Here is a 17,094-nt window from a genome sequence, read left to right on the forward strand (position 1 = left end):
ATGTTATAAAAGCAATCGGAAGTGTATTTTTGGTTGGGGATTTACAACTGATGGTTTCCAGTTTACATCTCCCCACGCTGCGTGTATTCATTAAAATCAATTGTTTGAACGGCCTTTTCTGGACTATCATTGTTTTACTCTCGTCCTCAATTTCGAACCCGTAACACTCCTAAAATGTTGAATGATTTGCACAATTGATGGGCATCTTCTCTGTCTGTTTCTATATCTCCATGGTCCAGGATGACACAACAAACATCCAATGTACCGCATCCTCAGTGAATACCTCATGCAGCAGAAACCCAAGAAGGAAGAGGAGGAGCAGGAAGAGGAATGTATACATATGCAAAACATACAATGTTCACAAGTGCTCAATATGTCCCCCTGCGACAGATAGCTAACAATCATATTAGATTCATTATATGAATCTAATAATATGATAGCACAACTTACATTTGCTTTTGCAAGCATGACTACAGTCACTACAGCCTCTGTTGTTGTTGTTGTTGTGCAATATCGCATTTAGATTTTCAAGGCTACTGCTACCTACAAGCAACCTTGTGAAACTCATGAATCCCCTCTTTCTAACAATATGTGCTTCAATTGTTAATTGTGAATAGCCACCTTTTATTTTTTTTAGTTTCCTTTTTCATTATTTTGGGTGGTGCTCATGTCACAAACACTTTTTTTATTGTTAAATATAAATAGTGCTGATAGAAACCAAAGGAGGCATAAGTGATGAGCTGAGGTCACTGAGATCAACGGATGTGTCTTTTATTGCATCTCATTTGGACTCACATGCAGGTGGGGTTGAGGGAGGGAGGATGATGCCATCCATGTAACAAAAAACAAAAGGAATCCTTCATTTTTGATATTCATCCACATTCTTCTTGTTTTTGGGTGCCATTTTTATTTTTCCTTCAACACTTTGTTAATGCCACAATGGATTAAGATACAGTCACTTTTTGAAATAATACACAGAACATCCAGCTTATACTCGAGTGCTTTACAGTGAGCCCATTATCCTTAAGCAGCACATGAACAAATGTACCGACTGCTGCTCTATCACAAATCGCCCAAAAACAACTGAGGCCAATCACAAACACTTCCTCGTGTCTTTGTTTCCACCTTAACTTGGACTCATCGTACGTAGAGACAAAACAAGGAATGGAGCTCTTTCAGAGTGCCTCCCAGATTCACCTGTGTTGCACATCATGATGCAGTACCACTCCACACCAGCAAAGGGCGACACAGCACACACTCTGAGCAACATTTCCACTCAATACTGCCTTTGTTACAGCTTCAGAGGTATGTACAAAGTGGGAAACTTTTAAGTCTACTTGCATTTTTATCCAACCATATAATTTAATGTAACTAAAAATATATGATACACTTTTTCACTTAAAATAAAGAAAATATGTATAATCTGTCATTTAAAATAGTCTAAAATGCATATGTCAATTTTTGCATGTTTCATACAATCCCTAAAAAAAGATAATGTGAAAATGAAACGAAACACTGTTTAATGTCCTTAGTGATAAGCCCAGATTTGCATTGCAAGTGGTGTTTAAGTACATTTTGATAAGGAGCTTTTGTCCAAAAAACTTGAAGTAGACAGGTAGGATGGATGGCCATCAGATATATATATGGGTACAACCAAGTCTTTAATGACAATAAACAGTATTAGTCTGAACAACAGGGATAGAGGAGTGGGAGTTGGCCAGTGAAGTTACACCGAACACAGTCCACATTGAACAACACAGTCTTCGTCTGGGAGATGCGCAAAGAAACCAACATATATCCACCATTCCAAGTCAGCTGATACGCCAAAATCCAGAATGAATCTAAATACACATTTACTGATTTTTTTGTTAATTTTTCTGTAGTATATTAAGTAAATGTTAACACTGAATAACACACACACCCACACACACATAAACGGAATTCTCTTTTCTGTATCTAGGGTTCACATTCACAGTTGTGCTACAACATTAGATAAAGAGGGCAGGTTGCTTTCAGGGGTCGCGGCTGGTGGGGGGGGGGGCAAAGATCGAAGAGTTGATGGCTGGCTGGCTGAAGGGGCAGAGAAAAGGGGCGGGGGGGTGCAGACATCCACATCCACAGAGCTCCAGACACGATGACAAACCTACAGAGAGAAAAAGGAACATGGTCTTGTTTTAGCTTTCTGTCAAAGGAATGTGTTAGCGGACACAGCATAATACTATTAACACAAGTCCCACATGGTCACAGTGGTTTAGCTTACATTATATAACAATATTTGAATCAATATTTGGCCCAGCTGTGGCCCACAGCTGCAGTTTTTCATTGGCCACATTTGGACTTCACTTGACTGTGCCGACTCAAGGTGAATCTTGTTGTTGCAACTTTATATCAGCCATATTTCAGGGGCTACATCTTACTCACATAGCATTTGCCAGTGTTGTAACTGAGCAGCATCCCAGATTATGGATCTGCTATCTGGAGTCCTACTGTTTTCTCTTCTTCCTGCTGATAACGTCACACATTTGGTTTCTTTACCTTATCGGTACTGTTGTGGATCCCAACCCAAAGCAGCTTTTAGGCACATTTTGTTTTGTAAATGCTGATCACTTACAAATATCAAGAAAAGATCTTGATATTTGCCAGTGAGTTCTGTCTGTTTACAAAAAAAAAACCCTCAGAAAAACCACCCTTAATTTTATCTTCAGGTCTGGGAACCACTTTTCTAGCATCAAATTGAACTCGCATGTGGTTATTGTTTAATGCTCAGATTCTGCTCCTTATGTTTTGCTATTCCATGACAAATGAGATATTTTAGTTTAGCAATTGCACAACAGGTTTACAACAAGCAACAAGCATGTCTACATCTTAAGCAGAATAACTGATGGTAGTAGTGCTGTAGATTACTGTTATGCTGAAACCCCAGCCTGTTCTACAGAGAAAAACTGTCAGAATATTATCCGTAATAAGAGCAATCGGCAGTTTCAGCATACTATCAGTAAAGATGTGTACCTTGGGGGTTTCTGGATCAGTCAGTCTACATGAAGTCCTTAATATTGAGGTCATCCAGAGCGTTCCTGGGTGGTGGAGGCTTCCTGGGGCTCTGGGCCATTCCAGGAGACATCTGTAAAACACCTTATTTTAGCACTCATATTCTTTCTTTTGTCATTGTAACCAGTGCAAAAATTAATATTTTCCATTGTAAAAAAAAAATGTGTTACCGGTGCTCCTGGGGTCACCCCAGCGGCTGGGAAGCCTGGTCTCGCCATTGGCATCATGGGAGCTCCAGCAACTGGTGCTCCGGCCTGATGGAATGGAAAAGAGTCAATAAAACTAGATGTCTGTTATTTTATGGGTGTGTGAGGGCCACCCAAAGGGGGTGATTGTCCATTAGTTATCCAGTAATGTCCTGCCTGGACATTACTGGACTGGACTGGAGGTCTTACCATGGTGAAGCTAGGGTGAATCCCCATAAAAGGACTGACACCCATGGGTATGGTCTAAAGGTGTGGAGGAGAGGGGATGGAGAGGAGGAGGTGGGATGTTACTGTACTACATTTCAGATGAAAATATGGCAAAATGAACACAGAAAACAAAAATTTAAGGTAAAAAAAAAAAAGGACAGACACACCGAATGCTGGACAAAACAAGCTGGCACACAAGAAACGAGGACACGCCACAACAGAAAGCTCAACTTCATCTTCAGTTTTTGTTCTCTATTTGCATATGAACAAGGGTTCGGAGAGCAGTGAAGCTTGTTTCATGTAGCCTTCAGATGGAAGCGTCAAACAAACTGCAATGTCCAGGTTTGCCTCAACTCAATCAGGTTTCAAAGAAAACTCAAAAATTAATAGCTGTTTCCAAGCAACAGCTTCTTAATGCAGTACTATCACTTCCCCCTTCATCACTCTCCAGTAAATATTCCAGAAACACACATTAGGCTGAATTAAATTTATGCCCTGTTTCCTGGCTTTATGGTACACCTGGAACCTGGAGAGCTGGGCCATATTGAAAAGAAAGAGGATAAATCTCCAAAACATAAGCATTTGTTATTAATTGTTTGTTTTTTTCCTGTTTCTTTTCCATATGGGAGATGAAGGTGACACTTGTGACGGCTGCTACAGGTTTGCCCTATCTGTCGCTGGCATGCGGCTCCACTCCATGCTTTAAGACACAGACAACATTTACCATGGGAGCACCCCAACTTGGGGGAGCTACCTGAGGGGCCGCTGGAGTTCCCATTGTGAGATCTTGGAAGGAAAGAAAGAGAGAAAAAAGGTACTGCAAAAAAAATCTGTTGCATCATTTGTAACTTGTAATTTACTGCAGTGATTTCTAAGTTACAAGACAGACAGTCAGTTAAAGCAGATGTTTGCCATTTTGGTAGATGAGTTTCTTTGCTTTCTTTTAACAGAGGTGGAAAGATTAATAAGTTGGCTTATCTTTAAAACAAGCACTCTTAAAGTTCACAAGAATGATTTACTTTCATAAATAATTTAAGTGTAAGAAAACATTTGTGGTTTATAGGGGAGTTAGAGCTACTGCTGCTATTTTTACTTGACTTTTTTTTTGTGAACTAAGTGTTAGATGGAGTCACACACTCAAAAAATGACTCTTTGCCCTCATAAACTTTACAACAATTTTGAATAAAATGCAGCTGAAATGTATAAAATCAAAAGGTTTATTTATTCAAATAATTAATCATTAAGAAAAGTATGCTTAATATAAAATTAATGTATCCATCCTTTTACTCCCACCAGTTATGGCAGATGGCTGCCACTCTGTGAGTTTGGTGCTATCAGAGGTTTCTTCCTGTTAAAAGGGAGTTTTTCCTTCCCACTGTCGCCAACCACTCGTTCATAGGTGGTCATCTGATTATTGGTGCTTTCTCTGTAATATTATAGAGTCTTTACCATGCAAAACAAAGCAACTTGAGGTGACTGTTGATGTGATTTGGTGCTATAGAAATATAATTGATTTGATCTGAATATAGAATAAATGTAATGAATGTATGCCACTCAAAAAAATTTCACTTGACCAAATTCCCTAATGTTTTACATTGTACTTCTGCAACAAAATTATAAGTATTCAAATTACTTAGTATTTTGGACATATATATATATATATACACATTGAGGGCATAAACAGGTTTGGCTCTGTTAAATATAAAAGAAAATGTGCCTGCCAGCACATCTAAAGTTCCCAAAACTGGTTTTCTCTTTTGTTTAATATGTAAAGAAGTGACTCTCAAGTCTTTTACAATTTATTTATGATGAATAAATAAAGCAAACCTTGCAATTTAAGAATCTCTGCTGGAGAACAAACAAGCATATTTCTCAAAATGTTAATTTACTGCATTACATAGTCCAGAAATCTAGAAATCTAAAACTCTACTTACTACTTGCCATGTTAGCCATAGAGGTGTCAACATCCCCAGCCTGGGGAGTCACCGTGGGCTTCATTACATCCCCTAGGCCATCAAATACTACAGCAGGGTGGAGGTGCAGCAAGGAAGGGAGAGGATGGACAGGGAGGGAGATATTAGTATCCTTCACTACAAGCAATTCTCACATTCTACTACAACTCAGGAGCAGGCCTTCTTATTACTTGGGATATTACCATAACAACCAACAGATGTCTCCATGACAACAGAGAAAAGAGAGCATTGAAATGTAACCTACTGAGGAAGAGTTGGTTAATTTAAAATACCACATATGGTTTCTTTATAGAAAATCCTAAATCTTAGTGAATTTGAATCATGTGAAATAGGATATAACGTAAAACCATCAAATATATGACTCAGGAGACATCTGTTATGATCATTTACAGTAAGAAAAAAGAACTTTAAAAGTATGCATATATGTGGGACAGATATAAACCTGAACTTGCTTCTGCATAGCATCAAACATGGTGTCAAGAATGTGACCGTTAATGTAGTTTTCCCATGAGTTTGTGACTTCTGCAGAAACTGGCATGAGGGCAGAAGCACTGAAGCTAGAATGAAGCTGGGGTTAAATGCTAAAGAAGCACTGAATAATAACTGCTACTTCACACAGTCCTCATAACCGTCAAGCATCTGGTGTTTCAGGAGACAGTGCAGCTGAGCTTGCCTTGCACCACCGCAATGCAGTGCACTGTGGGAAATTAGCGTGTTAAAGAGCAAGGGGACTCACCCAATCAAATGGCAGGAAGCAAGAAATGAGCCAGCCCAAGAGCCAGATGGAGAAAGAGAGCGAGGGAGAGAGAAAGAGAGGAAAGTAAAAAAAAAAAAAAAAAAGCACAGATGCCAAAGAGAGAGAGAGAGGGGGAAAATGCAATGAGGTTTCAATAGAGTGTTTTTTTTCTAAGGAGGTTACTGTATGGTTGATAGAAAGGAAGGAAAAGAGAAAGAATTAAGCCTTAAAGCAGAAGTATTGCAGACCATTAGTTATATAATATGAGACCAGCAGCACAAGAGGAGAGGACCGGGAACCACATGAGCAGGGGTCAAGTATTGAAAGGTGAGAAAGATTGGAGGATTTTCCCAAGAATATAAGTCGTCATAAGCAAAATGTGATGCTGTTATCATGAAACTAAAGCAAAAACCAAGCCAGCAGCAACATGCACCATTTTTTGTGGCACAAACAATGTTGATGTATGTTGCTGTTAAAAGTTAATAAATACAATCCAAAGAGAAGCCACTGACAGCAAACTATTTCATTAACCATTACCAAAGTTAATAGAAACAGTAAGTGATAAATCCACTGACACGAAACAGCTAGTCTGGCAAGCAAACTGATTTTAAGATTATCAAAGAAAGTGTTAGTAAAATATTGTAAAGTGATATTATGATATTAGCAGGACAACAACAAGGCATCATGCGTGTTATTACAAGATGAACTGCTGTAGCCATGGATGAATTATCAGGTTAGGGCCTCTGAGCTAAGTAGAAACCCCAACCTATTCTGTTTCGGACAGGGCATCCAGGGCCCAGAAGGCAGGAGAAGCAAGGTCGACAGAACTATTAACACATAAAAGTTCCACAATGTGTTTAAGCCATGTTAATCCATCAACCAAAGCCTAACTGTATTCAAACAATATATTATTATTAATATTATGAATCAAATCATTTTGTGCTCTCTCATTTGCAGAACATGCATGTGAAACTGTTGATGTCAAGTATGCAATTGTTTTTGTTTTTTGGCAAGTGTCAGAAAAAGACGGAGTAGCTCCTCTGTGCAGCAGCATTATAAATTATGTTTAGCAAGCTAAAGCAAATAAAAGTGGTGCTCAAAAGAGGAAGGAGAGTAGAGGGGAGGACTTAAGGAGCTTGAGCAGTGCTGACTTTGCTGAGAGCATGGCCTGAAAGGTGAAGTTCTGATGAGTGAGTAGTATATGTTAATAATATGGACTCATATTTGGAGAGCATGAGTCCATCGTGGAAATAATTATTGAGTGGGAAATTCTATAAATGAGCGTGCTTGTTTGGTACGATGACCCTGTCCAGTGAGTCTGTGAGGACCTCTGGTTAATGTTCTCTTTTTTATTCCGCACTTACAGACTTTACAAAACACTTTTAACTCAACAAAAATAAATCTTAATACAGAGGCTTTAGCTCAAGAGCCTCCAGACCTGTGCTCATAATATCTGCTATGAAATCCATCCATGACCACAGTACATGCAGTGAGAGGGAACCATTTCATACAAACATGACGATATAACCTTCACTGATCACGTTCAGGTTGGCACTTCCATATCTGAGGATTTACCTGACATCAGTTCAGCACCGGGGGCAACAGGAGCAGGGGCAGCAGCAGCAGCTGGGGCATCTCCTCCTGTGGGCTCTGGCAGGTCAACCAAAAAACATAAAGTCCACCATTCATTCCATGACAGGGTCGCAGTGGGTCGAGCCATTTCCATCGCAGCATTAAGGCAAAGAAGGGGAACAATCAGCCTTCAGCTTCACACTATTAATGTCAGACAAAATGCTTAGAATTAGAAAAGAGGGCTTGAAAGCATGAGCGCAGGATTTTCGATTTCAGAAAATGAAAATGAAAACACCACACACACATACTGCTTATAAAAATGGCCTTTTTACATGTAACACTCAGATATACACAGCAAGGAATTTTAGTTGTTAGATTTGTGCTCATAATCCTGTTTTTCTAGTGCATACATGAGAGCAAGTATAATTGTGCTGAAGTAGTGTAGCCGCTTTTGGTTTAAAAGAAAGAAAATCTTGAGCCAGAGTCATTATTAGCAGTTGATAAATACTTTGACTCATCTCAGCTATCTGTGTGCGAATCTCCAATAATGTATCCACCCACATGAATAACAAGAACAAAATATACAGCCGCAATAGCTATGATCATAAAGGAGAAAACCTGATGGTTTCAAAATCACTTGTTTCATTTTATGTCCTTCGCTTCCTCAGCGTGAACAAGAGAGGCAGAGTGAGGGGAGGCGGTCATGTGAGTTACCCACCACCAAACAGATTCATGATGGCTCCTGTGTCAATTTTGGATGGGGGTGCTGAGGAGAGGATGGGGGCAGAGGAGCTGAACACATCTGCTGGAGGAGGCAAGGTGGAGATTATGTTTTTAGACCCCAAACACGCACAAATACACACTAAACACACACACACAGGAACTATTCATTATAATGCACAGTACGCTTTTATCAAGTTCAGTTTCAGTGCACGCAGTACATGCCGGAATAAGAAAAGAGGTAAGTGTCATTCACTAAATGCTTCAGACAGCTCAGTGGCTTTCAGCTGACCCATAACAGAGCAATCTCATTTCCTTCTTTTCTCCCCTGATCAAAGCCAAGGACAAAGCTGAAAAACACACACACAGCAAGACAGGATATGAGAGTAAGAGCACGCGCAAGATGGCAGATTGAGTGCAAAAGGGTACCTGCTGAAAACAAGTCAGCACTGGGAGCGGGGTCTGTTTTGGAGAAGCTCGTGTCTGGCATGGAGTCAAAGATATCTACAAATACATGCGCACCCAAGACAGGAATATTAAAAAGCTCAAACTCTTTCAACTGGAGAGGCAAAGCTGCAAACATGTGCACATTTTCCCTCATAAAAATAATAACAAAAACAAAATGGCAAGCAGCCTCAAACCACAGAATCAAGAAGACACCAGCCTGCCTCAGTATGATGCGATAGTTACTAATGCCAGACCACACACATCTCCAATGTTTACCACTGAAAAGGTCAGTCCCAGGGCTGGTGGTGCTGGCGGCAATGGGAGCTGAAATGGTTGCAGTGGTGGTGATGGTGTTGGATGAGGAGGTGAAGAGCGGTGAAGGGGAATGGGAAGGGGAGGGCTGGGGCACACCGGAGCTAAAACAGGCATCCAGGGAACTAGCCAGGTTATTGCTCTCCACTGACATCATGCCGAAAAGGTCTAGACCTGAAGATGCTGCGTTGGTGCTACCATCTGAGGGAGCAAAGGGGTCTTTTGGGAAGAAATGGGGGGTGTTGGGGGTAGGAAAGAAATGTAAAACATTGAGAGAAGGGGAATGTTAGACATTGACTTTGATACAAAAGAGAGCAAGCATACAGCACTGAGCAAAAGTTTAGGTCAATTTTAGACATTAGATATCTGGTCCCCCCGCAGAGGCCTGATCCCAATATCAATGCGTCAGTCTGTCTTTACACAAAAAGACAGTGAAAAGTGAGAGACAGGCTGACACAGAAGAACTGCAGCAAGTGCTTCAGGATGCTTTGAAAAATGTTCCTTTGAGAACTGGTGCTGAATCAAAGAAGAAGTGCAAGCACAACAATTACTGATTTGAGGGTGAACTTATGAAGCTACTCACTGCATTATTTTTCAACATTTTTGCACAATACTGTATGTTTTATGTAACGGTTACAGGAGTACTGCAATAACCACAAGAAGGAGGTCAGAGAAATGGAAAACATCAGATGGGAATGATAGAAGGAGAAAATGTGCAGAGCTCCAACATACTCCTGCTGTCAGTCGTAACAGTTACAGCTATAAATAGCATCTGTGATGGGAGAAAAAATGACAAACAGCTGGAGCGGATATTAAATCCTTTCACAGTCCATAACGTTAGGAACTTCAAATAAAACCAGGCAGTCTTCTCCATAACAGAAAGTCTAAAGTTTTCTTGTGATGACAAAAGACAGGCATGAATATTCTTGCTCTTGAACGCCAATAACAAGATTTCCCTTCCATACCCAAACAGTAATGATGAATGAATCCATACTACCTGCACAAAGACGTGAGTTTAAACCCCCATTAACCTTTACACATCTGCAACCACAGGCACCTACATCTTTTTCTGTAAAGTTATAAAAAATTTTCTTTCACAGTCATAATAAAAGAAATACAAAAACACAACATAACAAAACAATATATTCCATTAAAGTCCTGCATTTTAACAACTCTTTGTTGTACCCATGTTATCTCCATGTTCTGAGTTCAAACTACGGAAATGCACAGAAGTCGAAACATACCTTCCTAACTAGGAAAATAAAGCATGTGAGTAAAATATAGTAATTATTGATGAGAAACTCTGACTCACATAATTAAATAAATATGCGCGTTTTGAATAGTTACAGGAGAAAATATAAAGCCACGATAGCGTGACTCGAAGTACACAAACAAAAGCTAGCATTACTTTAATAGTTACATCTGTACCTTTTCTACTGTGAGTAGGTTTTTTATTACTCTGTGTAATAATAAAAAAAAACAACAACTTTGAAACAATTGGTTTTTATTTTAGATAGCGGTAGCTGCTGAAACCAGCAAATCTTTAAAGCTAATTAAGCTAATATTAGCATCACAAATTAGCTCACAGCTTCGTTCCTGTTGAGGTTTTTGAGTTTTTAGCTAACTTGCTTTGCTGTATTTGCTTTGCTGTATTGTTTGTTTTCATGTAGAAAACATGGAAAGAAAGAATTGCTTAACCGCGTGTCTTTTGTTGTTGTTGCTTTCTCATGTATGCCACTGGCTGACACACATACACACTCTCTCTCACACAGAGACAGATGTTGGTCACCCACCAGTTCCAGCGTTAGCAGCTGGGGTGGATGTAGCAGCAGCCCCACCTTCAGCTGCTCCTGCGGAGGCCTCAGCGGCAGGAGCAGGAGTTGCAAAGGCTTCTGCAAAACCCCAGGAGAGGACGGAAACGTGGAGAGAGACAGATGAAGATATATGGATAAAAAAGAGAGAGTCAAAAAGCCAGCGGAAGATGAGACTTTTAAGAAAAAAGAACATAAGATTAAAGCATTTAAGTTGCAGAAGCATTTTTAAGCTGTTTTCAGCTTTTAGAAACAGCAGCGTACAGAACTGTTATGTGACATCAATGACTGACAGGTGAATGAGCAAATGGGAATACAGACAGGAGGCATTACAGCAAGGATTAATCTAGTGCACAAAGAACCGAATAAGCCAGGACTCTACAAGTGTTACAGCTGCCATCTGTAGCTGTAGACATGTGACAGGGTTTGATAGAATTGCTTTTCAGAGATCAAAGAAAAGCATTACGGCCTATCAAACAGGACGCATGAGTGCAGCAGTGTATATACAAGCCAAAAGTAAACATGTGGTGAGTATGTGGAGAATATCTGTAGAAATATTAAGTCTAAATGTGATTGTACATTTTGTATGGATTAAAATAATGTGATTAAATGTGATTGCTTTCCCAAAAAAGCACATCACATAAAACTGCGTACCACCGATAAACGATTAAAACACAACTCATCACTAAACTGCTTGTTAGTCATTCTTATTATTGTATTAGCTTGTTCATTCATTTTAATTCAATAATGAGATATTTTTCACATCAGAATTTCACTTTTAATAATTTAAATAATGACACTTTTCGTGACACTAAAGCATAGTTACTGCCCGCATAGTTACTTACTTTACTCAAGTAAATATCTTCCAAGAAGGAGCAACCCTGAATGGTGACAAGATTTCATGCACCTCTTGAAATCTGATAAATTCCACTCGTAACATTTTGCAGCAAAAGTTGCGATTGCAGTACTGTACTTAGCTGCGGTGTGCTGTGGGAATAACAGCTCATGGATAGTTCGGACCACCCTGTGCACCCCTTAGTGCACAGTACTTTTAGTAATAGACTGATTTTTTGTTTGTTGCTACAAGATCAGACACAGGAAATCTTTTATACCACACGTTAGCCACTATACCACTCTCTGTAATACATTAGATTATTATTATGTCACAGAGCACAGGAAAAGCAAGCCAAAGGTCCAGAACTAGAATCCTGGCTGTGCACAAATTCAGCCAAGCAATGAAGTGATCAAGAACAACTAGCATGCAACATCTCTCAAAACTATGCCAGAATGATAGTTTATTGAACAGGTTTTGATGCATCAACTGCAAATTAGCAATGCCCTATTTTACCCCCAAATCTTTATCTAGCAAACCTTTAAACTATGATGGGAAAACTCCCACTCAGCACAGCCACGCATGCCTGGGAGTGGAACCTAACCAGTCAGCCAGCTTTTTTGTCTTTGGCCTGTGGTGGTAACGCTGTCTGTTTGGGGTGCATGGTGCATGGTGCCATGGTGGTTAGTACTGTTGCCTCACAGCAAGAAGGCCCTGAGTTCAATTCCACCATCAGGCTCGGGTCTTTCTGTGTGGAGTTTGCATTTACTAATATTACTTTATCATCATGTCATCTGCTTCAAAAGAATCCGGAACAAAAATTATTTCATATCATGTTTTGTAAAAAAAAAAAAAAAAAGGGGAGATGGGAAGGGGAGGAATTGTGTGATTAATCTATTTTATTTAATTCCTAAGCTGTGTACACACTGGAAGCCATATGCTCATTGCACACCGCGTTCAAGCTGCCATTTGTCGCTCTAGGCCATAGGTGTCAAACTCTGGCCCGCGGGCCAAATTTGGCCCGCAGCCTAATTACATTTGGCCCGCGAAGCCATACCAAATTACTATTAATGCTGGCCTACTGGTATTATACAGCTAATATATATATTGTTTAGTATTAAGCTTTGCTTGTTCCATATTCAGTTTTTCAGCAAAACTTGTTTGAGTCCATAAGAAAAGATTCATTCTTATATCTGGAGGAAGATTTTTTTTCAATAAATATTAATGTTGGCCCGCGACTTTGTTCCAGTTTTGAATTTTGGCCCACTGTGTATTTGAGTTTGACACCCCTGCTCTAGGCTTTCCCAGCATTCCCGGTCAATCAACAGTATTCTGCATTCTGATTGGTAGCCTCTTTAGTCACTCGCCTGAAAGTTTATCACAGGTCACGCCTACTTTGCATTGCCAGTAGTTACTTCACCGGTAGTTTCTTAAAATTGCCAAATATCATACACTTTCTATGGTCTCTGCTCGCCACTCGCTATCAATCAGTTCCAGTGTATGTGTTTGCTTAAACTGATGGATTCTGAGGTGAAGAAATCGCTTTGCAATCTTCACCTTGTAGTTAGACCCTTCATTTTCACCCAGCATGTGTTTCTGTCACTAACGTGCACGCTCTGTGGGTCCAAAGCAAGAGGCACACCAATTGAGTCTCCTCACTAAGCACACTTTTAATAACCCTGCTGAAGTATAGACAGTGATAAGTTACAGAGTCAGCATTGCTGCAGGGTAACTGATAGTTCCCCCAACTCTACCCTCACATGAAAATGAACAACGTCACATGAAAATGAACATAGCAGCCTCCAAAATGGCAAACCCTAGTTCACAAACCATCTTTTCTACACAACCTGCACAGAAGCATTTCTTTCTTTTCACTCAACTATTTTCATCCAAAAATATGATGTATAATATCGTAATCCAATTCTCTGGATGACGAAAGCATTTCACTTTAACGCTGAGTAATATCAATGCCAGTCAAAATTACGATCAGCACCTTGTTAAATAAAATTGCTGTTTTTAGGGCATCAAAGTCAAAAAAAGTGCTAACAGAGCCAGGAGCTACTTCAGTGTCATGAAATGTGGCATTAGGAAACGAAAAGTGAAAAATCAAGTGATAAGTTTTTCTAAACATTGAGTAGCATTTTAAGCTATTAAGTGTATATATTTTGACACGGTTAATCCATGATCAAATTTATTTAGTCTGTTTAAATATAACTAAATAATGTGGGGCTATAATTTTAAGGCAGTTGATAGGGATGTGCATCAATCCAGTACGCAGTTAGAGTTTTTGATGATACAACTTTGCTTGCAGTGGACAGACAACAACTGCCATAATTCAGCAAAGTTCTGTCTACATACTGTACGTGTTTGAGCATGCAGTCGTCTGTGTTATCATATCGTGTGATGGGTTTTACAGTTGAGCTTCCCAGAGTGATTCCTTCGTAGAGAATTTTCTGGAAGCCCACTGACCTCCCAACAGATCCACATTGGCGGCGCCAGGGGAGGTGGCGGCTGCTGTGCTAGTGGGAGGAGCTAGAGAGACTCCGGGTTCTGCTGCTGCAGGAGTGGGCGATGCCGCTGCAAGGGAGGGGGTGGGCTCAGCTGCGAGGGTGGGTTCAGATAGCAAGGAATCGCCCATTTCTTCGAGTACCAGCAGGGGTGTTTGAAATCCCCATAGAAAGGAGGCAAAATAAACCACAAAAGAGTAACCAAAATAGCCAGTGGAGTCACCGTTGTGAGAGTGAAGAAAAAAAAAGCCAAAAGAAAGGTCAATCCAAATAAAGCCCAATAAAGATCATTTAGAATTGGCCAAAAAAAAGAAGAAAAACACGTATTTTTAAAGAAAATAAAAGTCGCCAAATGATTCAGCATTGTCCAGTCATAACCAAGAAATAAATATTAGAAAACAACCAACCAAAATAGCCCCCATTATAAACCAAAAACAGACAATGGAGTATGTGGAGGGAGGGGAGGGAGAAGGCAGAGAGAAACAAAGAGAGTACTCAGACTAAAGAGAACAGCTTGAGGAGACAAACAGGGAAGTAACCATGTGACACTGCTGCAATCTTGTCTATTTTTACATTTTTTAAATAGAGAAACAACATATTGCCTCCAGGTTGCCTCAAATTCATATTACAGCAAGAAAACCAGTAAAATCAAGGTAACCTGGAGGAGGTTTTAAGAATGGACTAGTCTGGACCAGATCCTACAGGTGAAGAAAAGAGGGGGAGTGGCACTCACCTGATCCAAGAAGATCTACGGAGGCAGAAAACAAAGAAACGGGGAGAAGATATGTCTTATTCTGGAGATTTGATTTGATTCTCTGGTCAACTCCAATGAAAATAGACTGTTATGTGTTACACTAAAATGACTAGATTGCCTGTCATTTTCTCTAATAATGAGTATGTGTGACGAAAACCCTGTACATGACATCAGACGAGCCAGCAGCTGTTCTAAAGGAAGGAGGGCCACTTACCTCCCCAAGATGTGGGGGCAGCTGATGGTGCTGAAGGGCCAGTAGAAGCCAGTGGATCCAGATCTAGCAATGAACTGGAAGATGATACATTTTTAACCACACTTTTCTGAGTGAAAATTTTTTCTGCTGCACATGATCAATAGCTTACTTGCACTTAATCAGCTGGGTGAGGTTAAAATAGCACTGTTAGACTGACATTTTGTTAACTAGCACTAAAGAAAGTGTCTTTCTTTTGAGATCATTTACCCATCATCCAAATTATACATGTGAACTGAATGAAAAGAGAAACTAAACTGGGCAAGCAGACACCAAAGAATCACAATTCGTGATTTCTGTCTTTCTGTTAAAATTCTGTCATTCCCAATCACTTCCACTTTGTTATAATACCACTAACAGCTGACTGTGGAATATTTCGTAGAGAGGAAATTTCACACTGGACATGTTGCACAGGCGGCATTGTATCATGGTACCGTGCTGGAATTGGATTGATTGATTTTGATGGGTAGTGATTATTTTTTGCAATGCTGACAATACAGATACACTGTAACTACATTGTATTTTATAGATGTTAACAAAATCTAATGTTTTTTGAAAGGTTGTAGTGGCGGGAAATTTACTAGAAATAAGAACCTACTCTTCGGCTGGTTCAGGAGCAGCTGAAGCAGCAGCGCTGGCAGCACTGTCCCCAGGAGGAGGCTGCAGTGTGGGAACAGCATTTGAAGATTTGGCTGGAGTTGATGTTGGAGACACATTGTTTGTAGGAGATCCCTGGAAAGCAGACAGACATGCCCCCTTTTAGTGCTGATTCACTATATAAAAGGCTAAAGAAAAAAACAGACTACTTTAAATGTGCATTTTACCTTTGTTGGAGACCTGAAAGTGGAAGAACAAGAGGAGGTATAAGTGATGTGCTTAAAACAAACTGCTTGACACAAGCTAAATTTTACAGATCATTTCAAACTCAATATCGGGGATTCAAACATGTAAGATAGACCGCATCATATGTGATCATATGAAGAGTTAATTTCCAAAGTACCATAATATGTCATCAAGTATGAAAACAACAATAAAATCCAGCGCATGAGATTTGTTAAATCAGTCTGATTTTGCCAGCTTTTATTTTATTTTCAGTTTCACTTGGGAATGAAACCCTTCATATAGCGATTCACATTGCATATTAGCGTATGACAGTACACATGTGGTGACCTGCTGTTTACCAAAACATGTGTCTCCCAGAGGTCACGCATGTAATCACACCGACACACACATTTCCACATGTGAACTATTCGACTATTCGACTGATCCACTTCATAATTCACATGTGAATAATGTGCACATTTATTACCTGGGGGAGGGTGGGGCGAGAGGTGGGACAGTAAATACATCTAAATAGTTAGTAAACTGCAAATGAAACATAACACATATGCTCACCCTTCACTGGTGTTTCCAAATCAACGTAAAGGAGAGTAAAAGAGAGGAGGGGTTAAAGGAAACTGTAGAAATACAAAACCTGTTTCTACCAATATTTCTATTGGCTGCTCGTGAAAACAAAAGCGGGAAATAGAAAGAGTTATCCTAATGTTTTTGCTATGAAGTTGCAAAGAAATGTTACGTCTTACCCCTTCTTTCCACCTTTTGTATCCTCCAGGCCATTCATGTGAGTTTCCAGAGATTCTAGGATACTGCTGGGAGCCTGAGCAGGACAAAGAAAATTCAAACTGGAATCGCAACTCCACACAAATCTTAAATCATCCC

The 17,094-nt window shown here is 39.9% G+C and overlaps 1 protein-coding gene across 6 annotated transcripts in view; it reads right to left on the reverse strand.

The window, feature by feature from the left end:
* Positions 1–1,503: 1,503 nt before the first annotated feature.
* Positions 1,504–17,094, reverse strand: part of LOC116309576 (clathrin coat assembly protein AP180-like) — a 28,047-nt gene continuing 12,456 nt past the window's right edge. Inside the window, exons 10-27 of one of the 6 annotated variants that reach the window (XM_031726224.2) lie at positions 16,959–17,032; positions 16,771–16,776; positions 16,200–16,212; positions 15,974–16,107; positions 15,340–15,413; positions 15,105–15,119; positions 14,334–14,504; positions 11,015–11,113; positions 9,186–9,440; positions 8,892–8,966; positions 8,461–8,547; positions 7,746–7,820; positions 5,396–5,482; positions 4,186–4,247; positions 3,444–3,497; positions 3,219–3,302; positions 3,010–3,121; positions 1,504–2,143 (exon numbers count right to left, since the gene is read on the reverse strand). In XM_031726224.2, the coding sequence (XP_031582084.1) occupies positions 3,035–3,121; positions 3,219–3,302; positions 3,444–3,497; positions 4,186–4,247; positions 5,396–5,482; positions 7,746–7,820; positions 8,461–8,547; positions 8,892–8,966; positions 9,186–9,440; positions 11,015–11,113; positions 14,334–14,504; positions 15,105–15,119; positions 15,340–15,413; positions 15,974–16,107; positions 16,200–16,212; positions 16,771–16,776; positions 16,959–17,032 (1,452 nt within the window). In that variant the 3' untranslated portion in view covers positions 1,504–2,143; positions 3,010–3,034. The remainder of the gene's footprint in view (positions 2,144–3,009; positions 3,122–3,218; positions 3,303–3,443; positions 3,498–4,185; positions 4,248–5,395; positions 5,483–7,745; positions 7,821–8,460; positions 8,548–8,891; positions 8,967–9,185; positions 9,441–11,014; positions 11,114–14,333; positions 14,505–15,104; positions 15,120–15,339; positions 15,414–15,973; positions 16,108–16,199; positions 16,213–16,770; positions 16,777–16,958; positions 17,033–17,094) is intronic. The other 5 variants (XM_039599407.1, XM_039599405.1, XM_039599409.1 and 2 more) reach the window with 5 other exon arrangements.

Source organism: Oreochromis aureus, linkage group 15 (assembly GCF_013358895.1).
Source record: "Oreochromis aureus strain Israel breed Guangdong linkage group 15, ZZ_aureus, whole genome shotgun sequence".
In the NCBI taxonomy this organism is placed as follows: domain Eukaryota; kingdom Metazoa; phylum Chordata; class Actinopteri; order Cichliformes; family Cichlidae; genus Oreochromis; species Oreochromis aureus.